This window comes from Cucurbita maxima, unplaced genomic scaffold (genome assembly GCF_002738345.1).
Source record: "Cucurbita maxima cultivar Rimu unplaced genomic scaffold, Cmax_1.0 Cma_Scf00002, whole genome shotgun sequence".
In the NCBI taxonomy this organism is placed as follows: Eukaryota; Viridiplantae; Streptophyta; class Magnoliopsida; order Cucurbitales; family Cucurbitaceae; genus Cucurbita; species Cucurbita maxima.
Window position 1 is genome coordinate 3,663,698 of NW_019272018.1, and position 20,506 is coordinate 3,684,203.

A 20,506-nucleotide genomic window follows, 5' to 3' on the forward strand; every position below is an offset into this window, starting at 1 on the left:
TTGGCTAACACTTCTCTTTTCTTTAGTTCAGCCATTTTCTACATTGCATTTTCCAAGCTATTATGTCATGTAAGCTTATAAATTAGTCAATTTTAGTAATGGTAGAATGTGGGAAAGGTATGTCTAAAGCGTATATTTAGTCTCAAGTCCACTTTTGCACACTGATAAATGGCTAGAACAATGCAAAGATTGGGCTGTTAGCTCCCATTCTACATATTTAGCCCATATGGACTCTCATGGGCCAACCCAGCAAGTACGAGAAATTATCATATTTAGCTAATTTCTAAATTTTGATAATTAGGAAAATTACCTTCTTGAAATTGCAGTTTGGTTTATTTAGTTTTTAAGCGTAACAATTTTACTCCTTTTAAGTTTGCATTTGGTAGAAATTTTGGTCTATTCATGACCAAACATTTTCCAAATTACATCATATGACCAAACAAATGTTAAAACTACTTCCAAGGTTGATGACCATCTACGACTAGTCTTCTCAAACGTTTGCTATATAATGACCAAACAAACAAGCCATTATCAACTATAGCACATAGATCATTATCAACTATAGCACATAGATTGTGATGTGACATTGTACTATTTGTCCATCGTTATTGTATATTTTAATTAATCTCCAAATAACAATCACGATGAATCAATATCTACATCACTGTCATTATGAAAAGATGTAATGAGACAGGTAAATGAATTGACGTTTTTTGTTCTTTTTTCAAACGACCTAAATGATCAAACTTGGTAAAGGCATTCTTGGTATAAAACAAGAAAACGTTCACACTAATTTGTCATCAAAACGACAAAGGTTGACTTTGACAAAAAATTGAGTAAAAGAATTTAACATATTTGGTATTACTTCCAAAGTTGAAAACATATTTGTTATTAATCATAGATGGAATCTTCATGGGAGAAGCACCAAAGTCAAATGGACTAAGAGATTGTTCATATTATTTTATAACTTTATTTAAGAGATCATTGTAAGGTCACCCATTGATTGAGACCCATCACCAAAAAATCCCAAATTCATCACATAAACCCTAATTCATGGAATATTATCTCTTATTATTATTGATAATTTTTCAATTCTTTGAATGGGTCACACATTTTTTAGTCATGAATTTTTTTTTCCCACAAGCAAACAAATTTGAAAACCTCATAAATTACCATTGTCAATAATTTTCTACAAAGCTTTCTTTGAGTAAATATTTCAAAAACAAGGGCTAAATTTTGGATGACTTTGTCTCTCTCTTACTACAAAATTCCTAATATTTAAATGGGAAAAATTACCGAAAAAGTCGTTCCCGTTCCTAATATTTTAATATCTCAATGAAAATTCGATTTTTGGGAATACCATATTGAAACAACTTCGTCAATTTGATCACGATTATCAATTAGTATATGTGATATTAGTATGAATATCGCTAGTTTTTAGATTCTCAATAAAAATTACGATATATTTTACATTTTTTTGAACGAGTTTTATCAACTTTCGTCCTACTTTCTTTGTTTCTGTTTTTTAAATTGTCAGAAAAATTTGTACGGTCAGCGATAAAATTTTTTTTTTACTAATTTCTTTTATTCCAATCGAGTTTTTATGACTTGCACGTTTCATTTTACACTTCTACCATTGTTCAACTAAAAAAGAGTAGGGTAGGGCGGGTGGATTGACAACGAAATAAAAAAGTTTTATAAAAAAAAAAAGCTTAATTATTGCAAGGGACATGAGTTGAATTGTTCTTCTAGATGGACGTGTGCATAACCGCACGTGTATAGTAGGTGAGGTATATTTGAATATTGCATACTTTATTTGTTTGGGATTGCAAAATATATATATATATATATATATATATATGAATTTTTTTATCAAGTTATAAATAATATAAATATAATACGAGTAAAATATTATTTTACTCTCGACTCTTAATATCTTATCCATGATTCTAAGTCTATACAATCAATTTATATAATATTTTATTTTACCGACTCTACGTCATTTTTAAATTTCAAATATTGTTCGGTCGAAAAATGGGCTAACTCAATTACTTTTGAAACTTTGAAACTATATATAGACATAACAATGTTGTCGTGTCATTTTAACTATTAATGAAAAATCTTTTTACACTCTGAGATTTTCCATCTTGTTCGAGACGAGTTCCTTCGAGACCACGCCTCTTTAAAAGGCCAAAATTGAGGCGTAGACCTACTTGGACCAAACAGCCCACTTTCCCTTTTCTTAAACAGTTGACTGGATGAGGCTTAAACCGTCATTTCACAAAATTCAAAAACGTGTTTTAATTAAATTTGTTTACTTATTCGTAATTCTAAGGTGGTGGATGAATAATAATAATAATAATAATAATAAATAATGTTGAAATTACAGTTAGAGTTGGTGAGTTGTCCCATTTGAATTGGTCATTTCTCTATCAACTTTCACTTTTAATATTTTAATTTTTTTTTTCCATTTAATTATTAAAATATCAAATATTTATGAATAAAAAATAATAATAATTACCCACAATTTCTGTTTGCAACTTGCAAGTAAAATATTCCCAATGAATCTCTATCTACATCTTCGATTTACAAAGTCCTCAATCCAACGGCCTACGCTCTCCGGCCGCCGCTTTCCAACACCGGCGATCTCGGGTAACGGTGATGATCTCGTCTACGATGACCGTTATGTTTTCCTCTTCCGTTCTCTTCTTTTGGAGTCTCACTTCCCTTGGTCGTGGGCGCCGTCTCCGGCACTACAAAAACAAAGGTCCCAATCGACATGTCTTGGTAGTCCTTCAATGGCTCTAGAATTTTCACCACTTCGCTCATCGTTGGCCGCTGCTTCGGGCGGTAGCTCAGGCATTGGTACGCCAATGCCGCTGCCTTTCTAGCTCCTATCTCTGAATATTGTCCTTCGAGTCTACTATCCATTATTCGACTCAACCTTCTATTGTCGTTTAACATTGGTCGCGCAAATTCCACCAAATTCTGCTCTCGGTTCGGCCGGTTTCTCTCTAACGACCGTCGTCCCGTCAACATCTCTAAAAGAACCACTCCAAAACTATACACGTCACTCATTGCCGTCAAGTGACCTGTAAGAAAAATTTTGTTAATCCCGTGTTCAAGTTATACAGTTTTTCAATTCAAACAACTCTCATTAAATAACGAACCCAACTCGAGTTATTTCTTTAAATTTTTGTTTTTACCTAATTCTATAAGAATCCATAAAACTTTCATTTACTTGAACTTAACCCAACTCAAATAAGTTTATATTACCGAAACAAACCAACGAATTGAGTTTAGCTGATCAGTCATCGAGTTTTTAAACACCAAGCTAAATTAAGCTTTAAAAACGTTTTAAGTTGATAGATTACTATAAAAAAAAACTCGACCGAGCTTACCAGTCATGACATATTCAGGAGCAGCATATCCTTCAGTTCCCATGACTCGAGTGGAGACATGGGTATCGTCTCCATCAGGGCCATCTTTAGCCAACCCAAAATCCGAGAGCTTTGCATTGTAATCAGAATCTAATAAGATATTCGAAGCTTTGAAATCTCGATAAATGACGGGTTTTTCAGCTTCATGAAGAAACGCTAATCCCTTCGCAGCTCCTAAAGCTATTTTCATTCTTGTCGACCATGGCAACGACACTGAAAATCCTACCAAACAAATCATAATAACAATAATCAATCAATTTAGCTAAGAAAAAAAAAAAAAACCAATTTTTAAAAAAATCTCAACAATTTCTTACTTCTAAACAGCTGATTCTCCAAGCTCCCTCTTGGCATATACTCATAGACCAACACTCTATGTTCATCTTCACAGCAATATCCAATCAATTTCACCAAATGGGGATGCCGTAATTGTCCCAAAAAGATCACCTCCGTCTAAAACGTTAAACGTTCACGTTAATCACGAACCCATAAATTAAATTTACCATAATTCATCGACTTAAAAACAACGACGTACCAGCCACTCGCGATGTCCTTGTGTGCCATCCAAGTCCAAAAGCTTGACGGCGACTGGCTGAGCCTTGAGGCCAAGGCGAAGCTTGTCGTCGATGAACCCTTTATAAACCGGACCGAAACCACCTTCTCCGATGAAATTTCCGGTGGAGAAACTTTGAGTCATGACCTTAATTTCTCCCAGAGTGAACATGTGGATGTTAGAGCCGGCGAGGGACATGGAAAGGTCTTCGGAAAGGACAGAATTGGGATTGCTTAAATCCAGCTGGGAAATTCTCTTGTTGAAAGAGCTTTGCTTTGCCGCCACCTTCTTTGTAGCCTGCGCCGGCAAATCGCCGCCGCACATCGGCGGCAACAACCACCTCCATGAAGCTTTTTTCTTCATCGTCATTCGATGAGCTTTGATGAGAGAATTTGAAGAATTTTGGAATTTAAAGAACAAAGAGAAGTATTTAAACAGAAAAATAAAGTGAAAACGGCGAGCAATTTCTTGGATGGCAACTCAATTAAATAATTATTTATTTAAATAAATAAAATAGAATAATTTATTTTAAAATTTTTTTAAAAAGAAAATAATACGGTTTGGTGTTTCAAGCCGAATTGACGTCGCTACCCCTTTGACTTTTTTTGCATTTTCCCATATTAAATATAATATTTCTATTTTTTTTTATTTTGTGCAATTTTAAAATATTTAAGAGATAATGGAAAGAACTTTCCTCTTATTTATTTACTTTTTTTTATTATTTAAAAGGCTATTTAATCAAATATATTGGGAAGATAGTATTTGATCATAAATTCATGATCATTCAGCCTCGACTTCTTTTTCTTTTGGAGTCGTTTGTTCGACATTTGAGGATTCTATTGACATGACTAAATTTAGAGTACAACTCTAATACTATGTAAACCCATGAGCATTCCCTAAATTAGCCGATGTGGGACTTTCATCCAACACTCGATCATTATTAAAAAAAAATTTACAACTAAAGATGGGCTAGCTGTGTAACACTTAGTAAATAAGTGGTACATAAATAAACCGAGACCATACCCAAATGATAGCAATCTTGATAATAAGATGACTAAGGAAAGTCACTACCTATACCAACAAGGTGCACGTAAGAATATCTCAGTCGATGGATTAATAGATATTAAAAAAAAAAGATAATTCCCCGTGATTTTTATATCGAATGCAATAATTTTTAATAAGAAAATTAGGTTAAACCCCCCATATTAGAAACCAAATGCAGTCATTTTTCCTTGGCGATTTGGTCAGATATAACTCCGTCAACAAAATGAACCAAAAGTTGGTGAGATTGCAATATTTTTGCCTTTGCTTCTAGAAACTCTTCCCTCCAACCCCCCCCTAAAAAATATTATATCATCAACTCGATTCTATAATTTTGGATAATGTAACCGCCATCACGACCGTCCAACATGCATACTTTATTGAAGGCGGATTTTTAGGAAGATCAGGAGCCTTGCTTCCATCTAAAGTTGACCTTTTGGATCTGAAGTGGGTCCTACGTTTCCAGTTGTTGAGAATCATTCGAAAACATCCGGCTATTGGTCGTGTTTACGGTTTTTTCGTGTCTTCAATTACACATAATAATAATAATAATAATTATTATTATTATATTTATTGAACCCATAAAATAAAATAAAAATTAAATGAAAAATGTTTGGGTGTCTAATTATATATATTCTTTTAGTGTCTCATAATATAATGAATTATTTCTGTAGTAATAAGTTGCGATTATTCGAAATATTAATTTAATTTGAATGTATGTCACTCTTTACATCACTCTTATATTATATAATTTAAATAATATAGATATGGCTAACCTTATCTTAATCAAAACTTGCCAAATAAGTATTGAAAAAATCAACAATTACCAAATCTAAATATTAAAATATATAAAAATAATTAAAATACTTATATCCTTGAGCATTTACAAAATTTATTAATATCTTTAAAATTTTAAAAAAATGTTTTCTTTTCGGTCCCTGATTTTTTTAACTTTGTTGTTTTTGGCCCAACTTAAAGAGGAAGTTTCAAATGAGAGACAAAATTTGAATGTGAAATAAAAATAAAAATAATAATAAAGTTACGAAAAAATAAAATCGTCTTTGTTGCCTTGTGGCTGATTACTATTCACATGTAACAAAAGTCCAATTTGAGGGTAATTTCGTCATTTCAAGAAAAGGTAGTAGGTGCGTGGGGGCCACGCGTCGTACCATTGCCCAACCGTGAATAAAGTCAATGGGTAAAAACATCACCACCTTCTCAATCAACCCCAATTCTCATATCTAACCTTACTCGATAGAGTTTCCATTCTTCATAATTAACCTTCCACGAATCTTATAATTTTTTTTCTCATTTCGATTTTATTGTCTGTTTGAATTATTATTAACTAAAAATTAAGAATTTGGATAAGTTTATTTAGATTTGCTCGAGATTATTGCATTTTTCGAACCATTATTAACCCGATCGAGATCATTTTTTAGATAAGCTTAAAATAATTGGGTTTAGGTCATGTTAGTTGGTAATGATTGAAAATAGTTGTATTATTTTTTATTGATGGGTGGAGGGAGTATATATATATATATATATATATAGACGTTTATGCGCATTTACATATAAGTGATAAACGATTAATAAAATTCTAGCATATGATCTCTATATTACAATAGATGAATTTTAATATAACATAGGATGATTTATATCCTAATGTAAGAAATGTTCAACAAAATCTTTTTTTTTTTTTTTCACTTTTGAATTTAATTAATTCAAAAAATTAAATATGATTTTGACACGTGTACACACTTTTGGATTGAGTAATATAAGGAAAAATTAAAGTTTGAAAATGCTACCTGTTGAATGATGAAAGTCCCACATCGGTTAATTTAGGGAATGATCATGAGTTTATAAGTGAGAAATACTAATTCCATTGGAATAAGGCCTTTTGGGAAGCCTAAAGCAAAGCCATGAGAGCTTATACTCCTTATTTACTAAGGCAAATATTAGATGTCTTATTATCATAGGTTCTAAATGTTAACAAACTCGTAGAAACGAAAATTGTATTTTTCAAATAAAAATTATTTTGAAATAAATATTAATAATTAATAAAAAAATAAATATAGAATTGATGGGGTGAGGGAAAGAAAATCTAAGAAAAATATCGCAACCACTTCACCCTCTAATTTGGATTTTCACCAAATGAACCAAGAGTTTCAAATATTTGAAAATTAAACACGTTAGTTTTGACCCATAATTAAAAATTATTCTGCTCTTTGAATAATGTGTACGATATTTATGACATCATCATGTTTTCATCATAATTACGTAATTCCTTTTTATTAATTTACTTGGGAACCAAGCTTATCCAAAATAATTGGTAAATTTCCAACTATTTCCAACCTCATCTAGAATGTTCCATGTTATTATTAATGTTTTTATTTTCTTAATTTTATGGATTAGTTGGTGTATCTCAACTAATTAAAATGTCCCATGTTTAAATTATAAAAATAAAAGCATGTTCTTTTCTGTAATTTTTAAAAATTACCGTGGGTAAATTCAACTTGAGGTAACTTCTGTTAATTTTAATGGAATTGCCACGTGTGCATGTATGGCCGCCCATGTGAAAAATTAACAAATGTTTGGTAAATGTCACTCATTCCATTGTGGTGGATATTTTTTTTTTACCGTTAAATAGTAAACGCATCTTATACAACCCAACTCTCTATTTTCAAATTGGTTGAGTTGAGTTGTCTTCGATGTTCATTATTTTTTATAATTATTTTAAAAAATTCATACTTCTGCCATACATGTTACATTAATATTAAAATTTCATAAAATTCAAATATCAAACATAATCTTAAAAATATGGTTGGTTGGGCTATAACTCTATTTTGCAATTGGTCGAATTAACCTGATTAAAGAAATGTTAACACGCGAACCGATCCAAACTTTTTATTTTCAAAATATTCAACCTAACCCAAATCGAAAAAAGCTAACTTGGTTGGTTGAGTTATTGAGTCGTATGATTACCATAACCGAAAAGTATCAATCGAAAATAATTGGGTTTTTGAAAAGTGGTTAGTGGATAAACCAATATTGGATGGGATGATTAGGCCTTGGCCCATAGGCAACAAATGGCTTAAATTTCAAATCTATAAGATTTTTTTTTTTCTATTTTTTAATTCCATTTATTATGTTTTATACATGTTGAAATTATTTTTTTTAGTTTTAAAATAGCTTATTATTTTAAACACATTTTAAATGATAAATACATCTAATCTAATGCTCTATAGTTTTTAAGTAATTTTTAATTTGGTCCTTTCACTTTCTAAAATTATCAATTCTACCCTTGGTGTTGAAAAATGTCTCACTTAAATTTCAACATAAAAAAAAAATGTTAAATTTTGCTAATATAAGGTTTGGGTGTATTTAACCCGGTTCAAAGAAATAAAATTTTTAATAGCTCGATAAATATAGAAATGTTTTAAATAAGTTATATTTGTAACTGAGTGACCACATACACACCTTGTTGGTATATGCAGTAATCGATCCCACTATTTGACCTACGATTAATGGTAAAATCTATTTTTTTTAACTCTTATGTACTTTGACCTACCTAGTAATTGTTGGAGGATGAAAGTCCCCATCAGCTAATTTAAGGAATGATCATACGTTTATAAACAAAGAATATCTTATTCAAACTTTAAAATTTTTCAAAAAAAAAAAATTTAATAACTTTTTCATAGTACTTATATGGATGGATTGATGAATTTATAAGACGACTCATGGGTCAGCTCTCGATGAGTATGTTTGTACGAGTAGTAAAAGCTAATGAAATCTCGAGACTTGAAATAACATCACGAAGTATTGGTTGGACTCAACAGTTCTTGATTATCGTTCTATTTGTCTTGAAAAATTCCTTAATAAGCTTTAATTTGCATCATATGCTCTGAAGAAGCGTTACAATACCTTAATAGTTAATGGTAAGTATTAAGGCTGTTTTGGGCCAACCAATGATCCAAACACAATCTAGTGAAGTTTCAAAATTGACATACAAGTGTGCCAGTCGGCTGAGAACCAAGATGACGAGAAGGAGGAGTGCGTCGAACGTTTTGAAAACACCCAAAAAGCGATAACTCATATGGTTTCAAACCTGTCTAAAGATGTAAAAACTTTTCTTGATGCAGTAAGACCAAAATGACAGATTTAATCGGTAGAAAACCAAATGACAACATAATTTAATAATATTAAAGGCTATGTCAAACCGTTTTTTGTGTTGACATTACCCAAAATTTGGGGTTGAAGGCTATATCAAAGGCTATGTCAAAGGTGGGGTTTATGGCTCGAACACACAGATCGTTACGTATAAATAGTTTATATCAATGACGACCTAAATTTTAATTGAGTGCGTGCTAAGTTTGAATTATTATAAAGATTTAATAATTGGACTAATTTTTTTTTCTTTTCTCAAACAATAATTTAAAGCTCCCATGTCATTCCCCACATCCAATCAAGATATTTTGACAAAAGAGAAAAAAATAAAAAAAAAAAATCTACAGAAGAATACACGAATATCTTTAAAGATATTTCGTCCACGTCATCATGTACGCCAGCTTGAAAAAGACCCGCCGTCACGCAACCAACGTTCCAACACGTGGCTAGATATTATTGGGCCTTATTTACCATTGCCCATTCTTAATTATTGGTGTTTTTTAATTTGTTATTCCCTGAAATACGCGTGTATTTTAGTAGTAATTTCATTTAATTTATGTAACTTTAAATATTTAAATTTAACTTCTATATTTCTAACTAATTTTAAGAATAGTAATTAAGTTTTTTTTTTTCATCTAATTAAAAAAAAATAGTAATAATAATCTTATTTAAAAATACACATAATAATGAGAATATATTTTTAGATTTTTTTAAAAAATGTTTAAATATTGAAAGTATAATGACTAAAATATAATTAAAAATTATGCTTATTTTCTTAATTTCTCCGGATTTTAATTTATGCCGAAAAAATAGAAAAAAAAAAAAAAAGAATTGTTCATTTATTTATGGAAGGGTATTTTAATAAGGAAAGCCTGAAAATTGCTCCCATCAGATTCCCCATTTTCCACTGCTAAATAGCCCATTGGGTTTCGTCTTCTTTCCTAACTCTGTGGAGGGAAGAAGACTGAGGGTGAGAATCTGCCAATGGAAATGGCTCACCGTTTGCTCTTCGTCTCCTCTGTTCTTCTGATTCTTTCCTGCGCTGTTGCCGAATCCGTCTTTGATGATTCCAATCCCATTCGAATGGTCTCTGACCGTCTCCGGGAGTTGGAGTCGGAGGTCGTCCGAGTCGTTGGTCACACTCGTCACGCTCTCCGATTCGCTCGATTTGCTCACAGGTTCATTTGATCGTGTCTCCATGATCCATTCCTTGTAGTTAGGCTTTTTTTTTTGTACTCAGGTGAGATTGTTGTGGATTGTTTCAGGTATGGAAAGAGGTATGAGACAGCGGAGGAATTGAAGCTTCGTTTCGGAATTTTCTTGGAGAGTTTGGAACTGATCAAATCGACTAATAGACAAGGCCTTTCTTACAAACTTGGTCTCAATCGTAAGTCATAGGATTGATGTCTGATTTTGAATAGTTCGCTTGAAATGTAGGTTTATGAGAATTTATCGATTTGTTCGTTGTGGAAATAAGATAATTATTTTGACTTGTGATTCGGATGGCTATCTGTACGAGTGATTCTACTGATAATTATCTCGCTTAACGTAATTAGTTCAGAAAGAGGGAGAAGATGATGCTGAATCGATGATGATGCTTGTATTTTTTTATTGCTGCAGACTTTGCGGATTGGTCGTGGGAAGAGTTCAAGAAACACAGGCTAGGAGCTGCTCAAAACTGCTCTGCTACCGCGAAAGGCAACCACAAACTGACTAATGTCGTTCTTCCTGAATCGGTATATCCTTTCGTCGACTCTCGACAACTTGAATCCTGAATTACTGATATTTTGTTTGAACAAGCTGGAGGGTGAACATTACAAGAATTCTGACCCAAATGATTTTGGTTTAGTCTAACTGACTTCTATAGTTCTGTTTTATCTCGTCATAACTGACCTATGTTCTGCAAAAGTTTACGTTCCAGTTTATTATACATACAATTTTCCCATTCTTTGCAATGGAAGCAAAATTTGAATTTTTAATTTTTTGAATTTATTTCTCTTTGAATCCAAGACAAACTTCCTTCTTGATGTTCTACCCCTTTCCATCACACATTTTATCGGCAATTTGGGATGAACAGCCAATCTTTTTGTCCAAGCATGAGCCACTATGGAACACTCTAATTTCACTGCATACAAGTGATCAAATGAAACTATGATATTCATTTAAGAAAGTTACGGTTTGCCACCAACCGAATATTGAAAATCGGGTCTATCTTAGTTAGAAGTACACGCATTCAAACAATTTTTTTACGCTGAGTCTTTGTTTACATACTGTCTACGTCCGCTATACAGAAAGATTGGAGAGATGATGGCATTGTCAGCCCTGTTAAAGATCAAGGCCACTGTGGTTCTTGCTGGACATTCAGGTTAGCTCTATCTTTTCCACTTGGTCGAGGATAGAAATATAGGGATAAGATGCTCAGGGTCAACCAATATTTATGCATAAAATTTCTTTTGATTTGCCGTTGCAGTACAACTGGAGCTCTTGAAGCGGCCTATAGACAAGCACATGGAGAGGGAATCTCCCTGTCCGAGCAGCAGCTGGTGGACTGTGCAGGAGCTTTTAACAACTTTGGCTGTAATGGTGGACTGCCTTCCCAAGCTTTTGAATACATCAAGTACAATGGTGGCCTTGCCACTGAAGCAGCATATCCTTACACTGCAAAGAACGGCGAATGCAAATACATGTCTGAGAATGTTGGAGTCAAAGTCATCGATTCTGTGAACATCACTCTTGTAAGTGCAAGGACCAATTTCCTTTATTTATCGTTTTGGGAAATCTCACATCGGTTGAAGAGGAGAATGAAACACTCTTTATAAGGGTGTGGAAACCTTTCTCTAGCCGCGTTTTAAAAATCTTGAAGGAACCTCAAGAGGGAAAGCCCAAAGAGACAATATCTGCTAAGGGTGGGCTTGGGCTGTTATAGATGGTATTAGAGCCAGACACCGAGCAATGTGCTAGCGAGGAGGCTGAGCTCCGAAGGAGGTGGACACGAGGCGGTGTGCCAGCAAGGGAGATGGCCCCAAATGGGGTGGATTGGAGGGTCCCACATCGATTGGAGAAGGAACGAGTGCCAACGAGGACGCTGGGCTCCAAAGAGGGGTGGATTGTGAGATCTCACTTGATTGGGGAGGATAACGACTATAAGGGTGTGTAAACCTCTCTTTGGAGGCCCTTTTTAAAAATCTCGAGGAGAAGTTCAAAAAGGAAAATCCAAAGAAGACCATATCTGTTAGCGGTGATCTTGGACGGTTACAAAATTCTTCGGGGCAGAGTTGGCACAAGCCCAATTAGTATTCAAAAACCGTGTTACAATCTTTTTCTAATTGTTAGTGGCTATATATGCAGGGCGCTGAAGATGAATTGAAGCATGCAGTTGCTTTTGTTCGACCAGTAAGCGTAGCATTTCAAGTGGTGAAAGGTTTTCGCTTATATTCAAAAGGAGTTTACACCAGTAATTCATGCGGCAGTTCTCCTCAGGTTAGCATTAACTATTTTGTTGGCTCTGTAAAAAGTTTAACATGAATGTCATCATCTTCAGTCAGCCAGCAGTGGCATGGTAACGTGATAAGATCACGTCTGACAGTTTCTGGTTTCAACTGGCAGGATGTAAACCACGCCGTGCTTGCAGTTGGTTATGGGGTTGAAGATGGTGTCCCATACTGGCTTATAAAGAACTCATGGGGACCAAAGTGGGGTGACAATGGCTACTTCAAGATGGAGATGGGCAAGAACATGTGTGGTAAGTTTTCTTTAGTTCAAAATTTGTTCGTTAGGAAAAATTATTGAGCGAGGCTGCCACAATGTATCTGCTCTCTAATACATAGCCGCTGAATTTAAATTCAAATCAATATATCCTTTAATAACCATTGAATATAAATTTAAAGGTACATTTGACAATCTCTTTTAAATCAACGAAGGTAATCTTATCATCTTCATTGTGATAGATCTTTCTCCAGCTGATTCTCATTTGGTTACCTAAACACAATCACATTGTGCCAATATTATGTTAAATAATTTCTGGTTATTGTAACAATGAGATGGTAACAGGAAACCAAACAAATAGTGGCCAAGTGTTCTTCATGGGTTCCTGTATTGATAAAAATATTTGGGCTTTTTCAGGTGTTGCAACTTGTGCTTCATACCCCATTGTCGCTTAGAGTTGGAGAATGGCCAAGCTTCTTACGGCGATGGTAAGGTATGGCTATGGTGGCTCAATCTGCAAATTAAAGTTCCCAAGTCATGGAGTTCTTATTTAATACAGACTGTAATGTAATGTATTGGTTATAGATCTTTAAGCTCTTGTAAATTTGCATATTCAGTGATTCTTAGGTTTGTCTTCATAAGTTACTGGTGGCACTGTTTGGAACTTGGAACCTTTCATTACAAATAAACTTATTTTCTTTCAATTCCTTTTTTTTTTAATCTAAGTTTTAATCTTTATTTTGATGGATCATCAAATTACTGAAAGAATATTATATTTGAGATTTTACAAGGTGTTTTCAAATTCCCACCCTAATTCGAAAATAGTCGCTTTCTTTTCTTTTATTGTACAATTATTTATATATTTCGAATTCTACATTTTTGTAGTTGACACAATTTTTTAAGAATGATAAATATAAAAACGAAGAAAGTAAAACACTAAGCAACTAAAGTGTCACGATTGTAGGAGTTGCGATACTACTCGAAAGGATGGTTTCAATATTTCCCATACGTAATCCTTTGGATAGATGTTGGGGCGGACGAACACTAAAATGGAATAGACCCACTTCTAATATGCCCAACGTACCCGCTGAAATATGATGAGAGACTATTCCGCCTGGAACAAAAGGATTAACCCTTCGACACTCCACGCAGGATTTAGAGCCTGTACCCTTATAGTTAATCCATAAGGATCGGACACCCATATTCCCGGACCATACAATTCGGTTACATGAAATGCACCAAATCCAAAGCAACCCAACCCTGAGAGAAATAAATGAATTCCAAAAATCTTCGACAAATCCAAAGAAGGTTTTTTACGTTTATCCAATACACCCTATACTAGATAGCTGCCAATGAGAGCTCAAAGTTTGAAAATCTTTTCGTTCTTCTTTCCCTTGTGTGTTGGAATATATTTTGTAAAAAAGAAAAAAAGAAAAAAACTTTTATGAACACAAACATTAATTATAAAATTTTAAAAAATTAGTTGAACAAATATATTTGAGATTGAGGATACATGCTTTTAGAATGCAAGTAATTTTTATTTAAAATTTATTAATAATGTTGTGAAGAATATTAACTGATCTTGACATTTCAACCCGTGAGTTGGCGGTAGGAATATTAACTCGTCGGTCATCTCGTACTCATTCCGTTACGACCAAAAGATTCCTATGCTGATATTTGTTGCAGAAGAATCAGTCTCTCTCTCCCTCTCTCTCTCTGGAAAAATCACCGATCATCGAAATCGGAGAAGCAAAATTGGCGGTAACGAAAAGCTTCCACTGCGCAATTCCGTGTCCAATTCTTCTTCCATCTCCGTTTAAGCGTCTACATTCCAAACATGGCAGCGGAGAGGCACGCCTCTTCGCGCGCAACATCATCTCAAGACAACGCGATGTAAAAATTTCCATAAATTTCAAGCGTTTGATTGCATTTTTTTTGTTTATTTCAAGCGTCCGATTGTTCGAATTCAGACTCCGCTATTTCTATGTTTTTGGAAATTTCAATTTAAGTTATTCCTCTGTAGTATTCTTCGTGATTTCAGTGCGAATCCGACTGTCGAATGTTGAATCGACTTGCCTGAATGTTTTTGGATGATGAAAATTCTACAGCTAATCCTACATCGCCTGAATGTTATAATCAAGTAATACTATCACCAATAGAATAAGGCCTTTTGGGGAAGCCAAAGGAAAGCCACGAGAGCTTATGCTCAAAGTGGACAATATCATACCATTGTGGAGAGTCGTGTTTGTCTAACACTCTGAAGTATTCTTCGTGATTTCAGTATGAATCCGACTGTCGAATGAATCGACTCGCCTGAATGTTTTTTACTGTCTATCTTCCTTCGGTATTGATAGTTCATTGGACTGGTACAGGTTTCTTGATATACTGCATGAGGCGCCATTATTTGGTCATCGGAAGCCTGCAAGAACAATTGGGAGCATAATTTATTGTCTTGTTTTGGCAAGTATAATCTCCATCTAAATGAACCAAAATCCATTTGTAATTCTAGTTAGGAAAAGTTCGATAGTTCTTGAATTGGCTGGCTTACTGTATTACTTTGTTTGAAAAGGCTGAAATGATTGCGTTTCTCCCCGATTTAGGTTGGCTATGCTGCTCTGGCTATTGGAGCACCATGGATTTTTCATCCTATAAAGCACTTGGTTGAACCGTTGCTCTGCAGTTGTGATGTTGTTCTGTTGATGCTCACAGGTGTTCTAATAAAGTCCAGAGCTATACTTACTCAGATAAACTAAAACTAACTATTTTCTGGCGAAGTGACAATTTTATTTTCTGTTATTTATGTAGCCAGTTTACTTTTCGTCATTGCAAGGCTAAAAGTTTCTATTTAGTTCATTCTTAGGAATTCGAGCTGTTGAACTCGAATATTTTAACTCAACATCTTGACATATAATTTTTTTTTGCTCAATAATTCAACTAAAGAGATATGGTTATGGAACTTTATACTTGTTTAGAAATTAAACTGCGGTTTACTATTTCAGGTATCTTTCAGCAGTATCTAGTATACCAAGTTCATAAAATTCGTTTGCAGGTACTTACATTTATCAATTAAGAACTTTTTTTTGCTTCCTCTCTCCTTTGAAAATTTGAAGAGCTTGAAGGTTTTAAAGATTGAAGTTGCGATATGAACTAAAAGTACTATTGATTGATATTGGTGATGAAGAGAAAATGTTTCCTTAGTGATGACTTCGTTTTCTGTTGGTTGAACGTTCGCGATCTGCTAGATTAGTTATTTCTGTTGCAATATGTTTTCTTGAAGGAAGCCTGTCTTTTGGTCAATCTGGTGTTTCATTTCATGTTCTGTGGTTTACAATGCATTTGAATGGATTATTTTTTCTTTCTCATTTGCAGGGTTATTATAGCTTTAGCCAGAAGTTAAAGCATATTGTTCGTCTACCTTTCGCAGTTACTGCATATGGTATGTTAGATAGCTGTGCTGACTCGGTCTTTAAAAATCTTCACATTTTTGGGGTGTTCCTAAATGCCACATGGCAATGAAGCGTTTTTACCTGTTTTACGTTTTTCGACGATGGTGGATCCCGATTTTAAATAATTGTTCAATATCAGGAACTGCTGCCCTTTTACTCGTCATGGTATGGGAACCTCAAATCAGTGCACTTTCGATTCCCCTAATTCTGAGGTAGTGAGGTTATACATGTGAATGTTGTCTAGTAGTTTTTCCAGTTAACTGTTTTTTACTTTCATTCCCTTCATCTTCACCTTCCCATGGCGATATCTTTTATTAAGACCATGTATCTGATCACCCAAAGATGTTCTATTTATATTTTCTGGATTTTATTACAACCATGGATGTTCCATTATTATCATATTCTGACTAATTTTCCATTTTTTGTCATTTTGTTGCTTATTGATCGTATCATTAGAAGCTTCTCCTTTCAAAGCTTACTCCTTAGTTTACATACTTAATCCATGTCCCCATCTTTAGCTAGCTGTACACTACTGACAAAATGTTGTGCTGGATGCCCCTTTTATATCTGCAGGATGATTATGTTAATTGAAGCAGTATGTGCTGGATCGTTTATGATTATATATATCAGTAAGTTTTATGCATTCATGGGATCTCTTCAGGAGTTGATTGGTACCAATAGTGTTTTCGTTTATTGACTGGAATTGATTTGTCAGTAGTCAATTTTCCAAACACTGAAAATAGTTAAAGTTCTCCTCATAATCACTTTAAAGGCCTTTTGAAGCCTGCAAAATCAATTCCAAATGGAGCCATAGATGGCTGCACAGTGTACGGTAGTGTTTTGCTTCCAAGGTTTTTCCAGTAGAATGTGGTTGTGTTTGGATGATTTTGCATGCCTCAATAGTGATTATGAGGAAATTTCAATTGTTTTTAGTGTTTGGCAATGCTGGCTATAAATTAGTTTAGAGAAAATCACTCATTCAGTATGTTGTTTTGTAAAATCTAGTTATCAGTAACTTTTTAGATTAATTTCCCAAAGAATTTTATGGCTCTTCTAATCAATTCTTAAAGGAATTTTTTATCCTTACTTTATCCGACTTTGCCATGTTTATGTTTGAAACATAGCTGATTCTTAAAGCATTTCTGAATCAGATATTGCCAGCCTTTAAATCATATTTCGTTGGATGTATTCATCTTTTTATTTAATGTGATTAATGCAGGTTATGTGCAAAAGTACAATTCATTAAATTCTCAGCCTGATGTTTTGAAGTCATTGTATTCCCCACTTCAGCAATCAACTTCTTTGGAAGATCTAAGGTTATATTAAACTGATCACAATACGCTGCTCTTTAGTCTGTATCTACAGTCTAGGTAGTCACTGTTTCTTAGAAAGTAATTGTGCAAATGCATTTTCGCTATACTTGTTTGATTCTAATTGATTATGAGTTTCTCTCCTTACCCTATTTCCCAAAAAAAAAAAAAAAAACCCTTCTCCTTGTTCTGTTTTCATAAAATTGTCTTTTATAACATAAACGTTTGATTTCTTTCTCCCGACAAGAGTAATAAATCTTAGAGTTTCTTTGATGAAACTAAAAAATTCCCTTTGATTGCATTTTTTGAATTCTGTAAATACTGAACTAATATCCATAATTTTTCCTGATTCTTTGTAATAACTTCAGATGACTAGTTGTTTTATTCACATGAATAAAGATTAAGAATTCTTTTGGTGGAACAGGTATCATGATGTCGGTCGACTTTCTGATCAGCAAATGGCTCTGTTGCAATATCAGCGAGAGAACCTTCATTTTCTAAATGAGGAGGTATATAGTAACCTTATACACATACTTACCTCAAGATGGTTTGGCTCACAGCCGCTTCCTTTCGTCATGCTCTTCTCCCTGTTCCTATTGGAAAGAGCTCATTCAATTGGTGAAGTAGATATTTAGTACCCATTAGATGTGTAGCCTGTAACCTTTGTTCCTGAACCTCTCAGATTCTTCGGTTGCAAGAGTGCTTAAGTAAATATGAACGGTCTAGCGATGGAAGCACCCCTCAGGTGATCATTTTTAATCTGATATTTGACGTTTTTATAGATTTCATCTGTATGATACTTGTATAACTAAAGTTTGTACCGGTTTGTAAGATATCATTCTCGTGTGTGAACCTAAGAAGCACAAACACAAGCATGACGACACAACAATTTTTTAAATGAAGTTGGACACAAACATGTTGGAGAAATGTTTCTTTTTAGCATATATTGATATATTTAATATTTCATAATAAATACAAAGAAATTAAATTCAACATAAATATCGTTTGATCTTGAAGTGTTAGTGTTGGATGTGTTTTTAGATAACATTGTCGTTTGATCTTGATCTCCTGGTTTTGTTATCTACTTCATCAGAGTATATGAAAATGAAAATTTTCTCACATGATAGTCAATGATGAAGGAATATGTGAAGGAATGTAATATGAATGAAAATGGCTGTAGTTACCGGTGGCTCCTTTTTCAGGTTGACCTTGCCCATATGCTAGCTGCTCGTGATCAGGAATTGAGGACACTTTCAGCTGAGGTATGTCTTGCATACACTACTACGGTTATGCTTTTATTTCATTTTTAATAACATCCAACTTATGTGCATTCAACTAATTTCTTGGGATGTCAGATCCTACTTGTATTATTTAAAGATATTCGGTTTTACTGTCCTGTTTTTTATCACTCGGCCAACTTATGCTGGTTTGCTGTGGGTGTGCTTCCATGACCTTGAAGTATATTGTAAGCTTAAATGGTTGTTTAACGACTCAAGTTTACCACTAGCAAATATTGTCCTTCTTAGGCATTCCTTTTTGGGCTTCCCCTCAAGGTTTTTAAAATGCTGATAAGGAGAGGTTTCTATACCCTCATAAAGAATGTTTCGTTTCCCATGTGGGATCTCACAATCTACCCCCCTTCGAGATCCAATATCCTCGCTGACACGTCGCTTGGTGTCCACCCCCTTTGGGTTCAATGTCCTTGCTGACACATGGTCTGGTGTCGCTCTAACACCATTTGTAACGGCCCAAGCCTACCACTAGTAAATATTGTCCTCTTTGGGTTAGAGAGAAATTTCTACATCCTTGTAAAAAATGTTCTGTTCCGCTCTCCCACCAATGTGGGATCTCACAGAAATTACTTTGACCACACACGCAATCAGAATTTTCCATAACAATATGAATTATATGTTGCAGATGAATCAGGTAACATCAGAACTTAGGCTTGCTCGATCTGTGATAGCTGAGAGGGATACCGAGATTCAGAAATTACTCATCACCAACAAGCAGGTACTAATTTGAACATCATCCAAGCCGACATCCTCTCACACATTGCATATGGGCAAAACCTTCCATCTGTGAATTTAACATCTTGCTATCCATGAATAGTATGTAGAAGAAAATGAAAGACTGAGAGCTATTCTAGGAGAATGGAGTACACGAGCTGCTAAGGTATATCACTGCTTATTCTACCACCTTCATTTGATGGAACCAATAATATCTTCAATTCACTAAAGCAATCACCTTTTATCGTTTCGCCAAAGCTCGAGAGAGCGCTTGAAGGCGAGCGTTTATCAAATAATGAATTGCAAAGGAGGATTTCAACACTAAAAAAGCATCAGAGCAGCAGGGGAGTTGATGCCTAACCGCCTTCCATAGGGTAAATTTATTCTCCATTGAATATTGATTGAGCAGCAGACAGATTAGACCGAGTTTTCTCCTGCATTATGGTCTCCTACATTTGACCAAATGCAGGCAGCAGCTGTAAAGGAATGAAGGTTCGTTTTTTCTTTCTTTCTTTCTTTCTTTCTTTCTTTCAAGATCCTTTAGATTTATTTTATTTTATCTTATCCTCCTCTCCTCTCTCTTTTGGACTCGCGAGTCATGAATAAGCATCAATTTCTTTGATTCCTCACAACACGAAATGACCAGAAATGTATTGTAAAACTAGATAAATCAGGAATGAACTATTACAATATTATTGGATAATCGTGTTGCTTTTCATAAGTGAGGTGATGAAATAGAATATGTGCTGATTTTATAAGTGAGTTAATGTAATATTTGCGTCCTGATTCTATAGTCATACAAGCAATCAATCAATTGGGGCATTATGTGATGTAAGAAAACACT

General features: G+C 34.2%; 3 protein-coding genes across 5 annotated transcripts; 2 read left to right on the plus strand and 1 right to left on the minus strand.

Annotated features, from left to right (window-relative positions):
- Positions 1–2,506: 2,506 nt before the first annotated feature.
- LOC111466990 (serine/threonine-protein kinase RIPK-like) lies at positions 2,507–4,399 on the minus strand. The gene is made up of 4 exons (XM_023111737.1): positions 3,973–4,399; positions 3,755–3,890; positions 3,402–3,662; positions 2,507–3,092 (listed from the first exon to the last, which is right to left on the minus strand). The coding sequence occupies exons 1-4, from the start codon at positions 4,357–4,359 to the stop codon at positions 2,611–2,613; spliced, it is 1,266 nt and encodes a 421-aa protein (XP_022967505.1). The 5' UTR covers positions 4,360–4,399; the 3' UTR covers positions 2,507–2,610.
- Positions 4,400–10,069: 5,670 nt separating this feature from the next.
- LOC111467145 (thiol protease aleurain-like) lies at positions 10,070–13,541 on the plus strand. Its single transcript, XM_023111928.1, has 8 exons — positions 10,070–10,373; positions 10,461–10,582; positions 10,816–10,931; positions 11,487–11,560; positions 11,666–11,930; positions 12,544–12,675; positions 12,802–12,937; positions 13,318–13,541. Exons 1-8 carry the CDS (start codon positions 10,180–10,182, stop codon positions 13,353–13,355), a joined length of 1,077 nt encoding a protein of 358 aa, XP_022967696.1. The 5' UTR covers positions 10,070–10,179; the 3' UTR covers positions 13,356–13,541.
- A 994-nt stretch (positions 13,542–14,535) lies between these two features.
- LOC111467166 lies at positions 14,536–20,434 on the plus strand. 3 transcript variants are annotated; one of them, XR_002714494.1, is made up of 15 exons: positions 14,536–14,793; positions 15,273–15,360; positions 15,501–15,609; positions 15,900–15,949; positions 16,270–16,336; positions 16,486–16,558; positions 16,920–16,975; positions 17,566–17,662; positions 18,081–18,165; positions 18,339–18,401; positions 18,859–18,918; positions 19,574–19,666; positions 19,766–19,828; positions 19,921–20,226; positions 20,309–20,434. XR_002714494.1 is itself a non-coding variant. In XM_023111962.1 (14 exons), exons 1-14 carry the CDS (start codon positions 14,738–14,740, stop codon positions 20,020–20,022), a joined length of 1,062 nt encoding a protein of 353 aa, XP_022967730.1. In that variant the 5' UTR covers positions 14,536–14,737; the 3' UTR covers positions 20,023–20,434. The 3 variants fall into 3 exon arrangements, 2 of the variants coding, with proteins under 2 accessions (XP_022967730.1, XP_022967742.1); XM_023111962.1 differs by having other exon boundaries at positions 19,921–20,434; XM_023111974.1 differs by lacking the exon at positions 14,536–14,793 and having other exon boundaries at positions 15,273–15,364; positions 19,921–20,434.
- Positions 20,435–20,506: the final 72 nt, after the last annotated feature.

Excerpts from the sequence above, each read along its gene's own strand:
- LOC111466990 (XM_023111737.1), bottom strand. The coding sequence starts at position 4,359 with ATGACGATGAAGAAAAAAGCTTCATGGAGGTGGTTGTTGCCGCCGATG. Across the intron at positions 3,663-3,754 it reads GGAGAATCAGCTGTTTAGAA|GATTTTCAGTGTCGTTGCCA; the intron begins GTAAGAAATTGT and ends TTTGTTTGGTAG. Across the intron at positions 3,093-3,401 it reads TCCTGAATATGTCATGACTG|GTCACTTGACGGCAATGAGT; the intron begins GTAAGCTCGGTC and ends TTTTTCTTACAG.
- LOC111467145 (XM_023111928.1), top strand. The coding sequence starts at position 10,180 with ATGGAAATGGCTCACCGTTTGCTCTTCGTCTCCTCTGTTCTTCTGATT. Across the intron at positions 10,583-10,815 it reads TTACAAACTTGGTCTCAATC|ACTTTGCGGATTGGTCGTGG; the intron begins GTAAGTCATAGG and ends TTATTGCTGCAG. Across the intron at positions 12,938-13,317 it reads GATGGGCAAGAACATGTGTG|GTGTTGCAACTTGTGCTTCA; the intron begins GTAAGTTTTCTT and ends GGGCTTTTTCAG.
- LOC111467166 (XM_023111962.1), top strand. The coding sequence starts at position 14,738 with ATGGCAGCGGAGAGGCACGCCTCTTCGCGCGCAACATCATCTCAAGAC. Across the intron at positions 14,794-15,272 it reads TCATCTCAAGACAACGCGAT|GTTTCTTGATATACTGCATG; the intron begins GTAAAAATTTCC and ends GGACTGGTACAG. Across the intron at positions 15,950-16,269 it reads TTCATAAAATTCGTTTGCAG|GGTTATTATAGCTTTAGCCA; the intron begins GTACTTACATTT and ends TCTCATTTGCAG.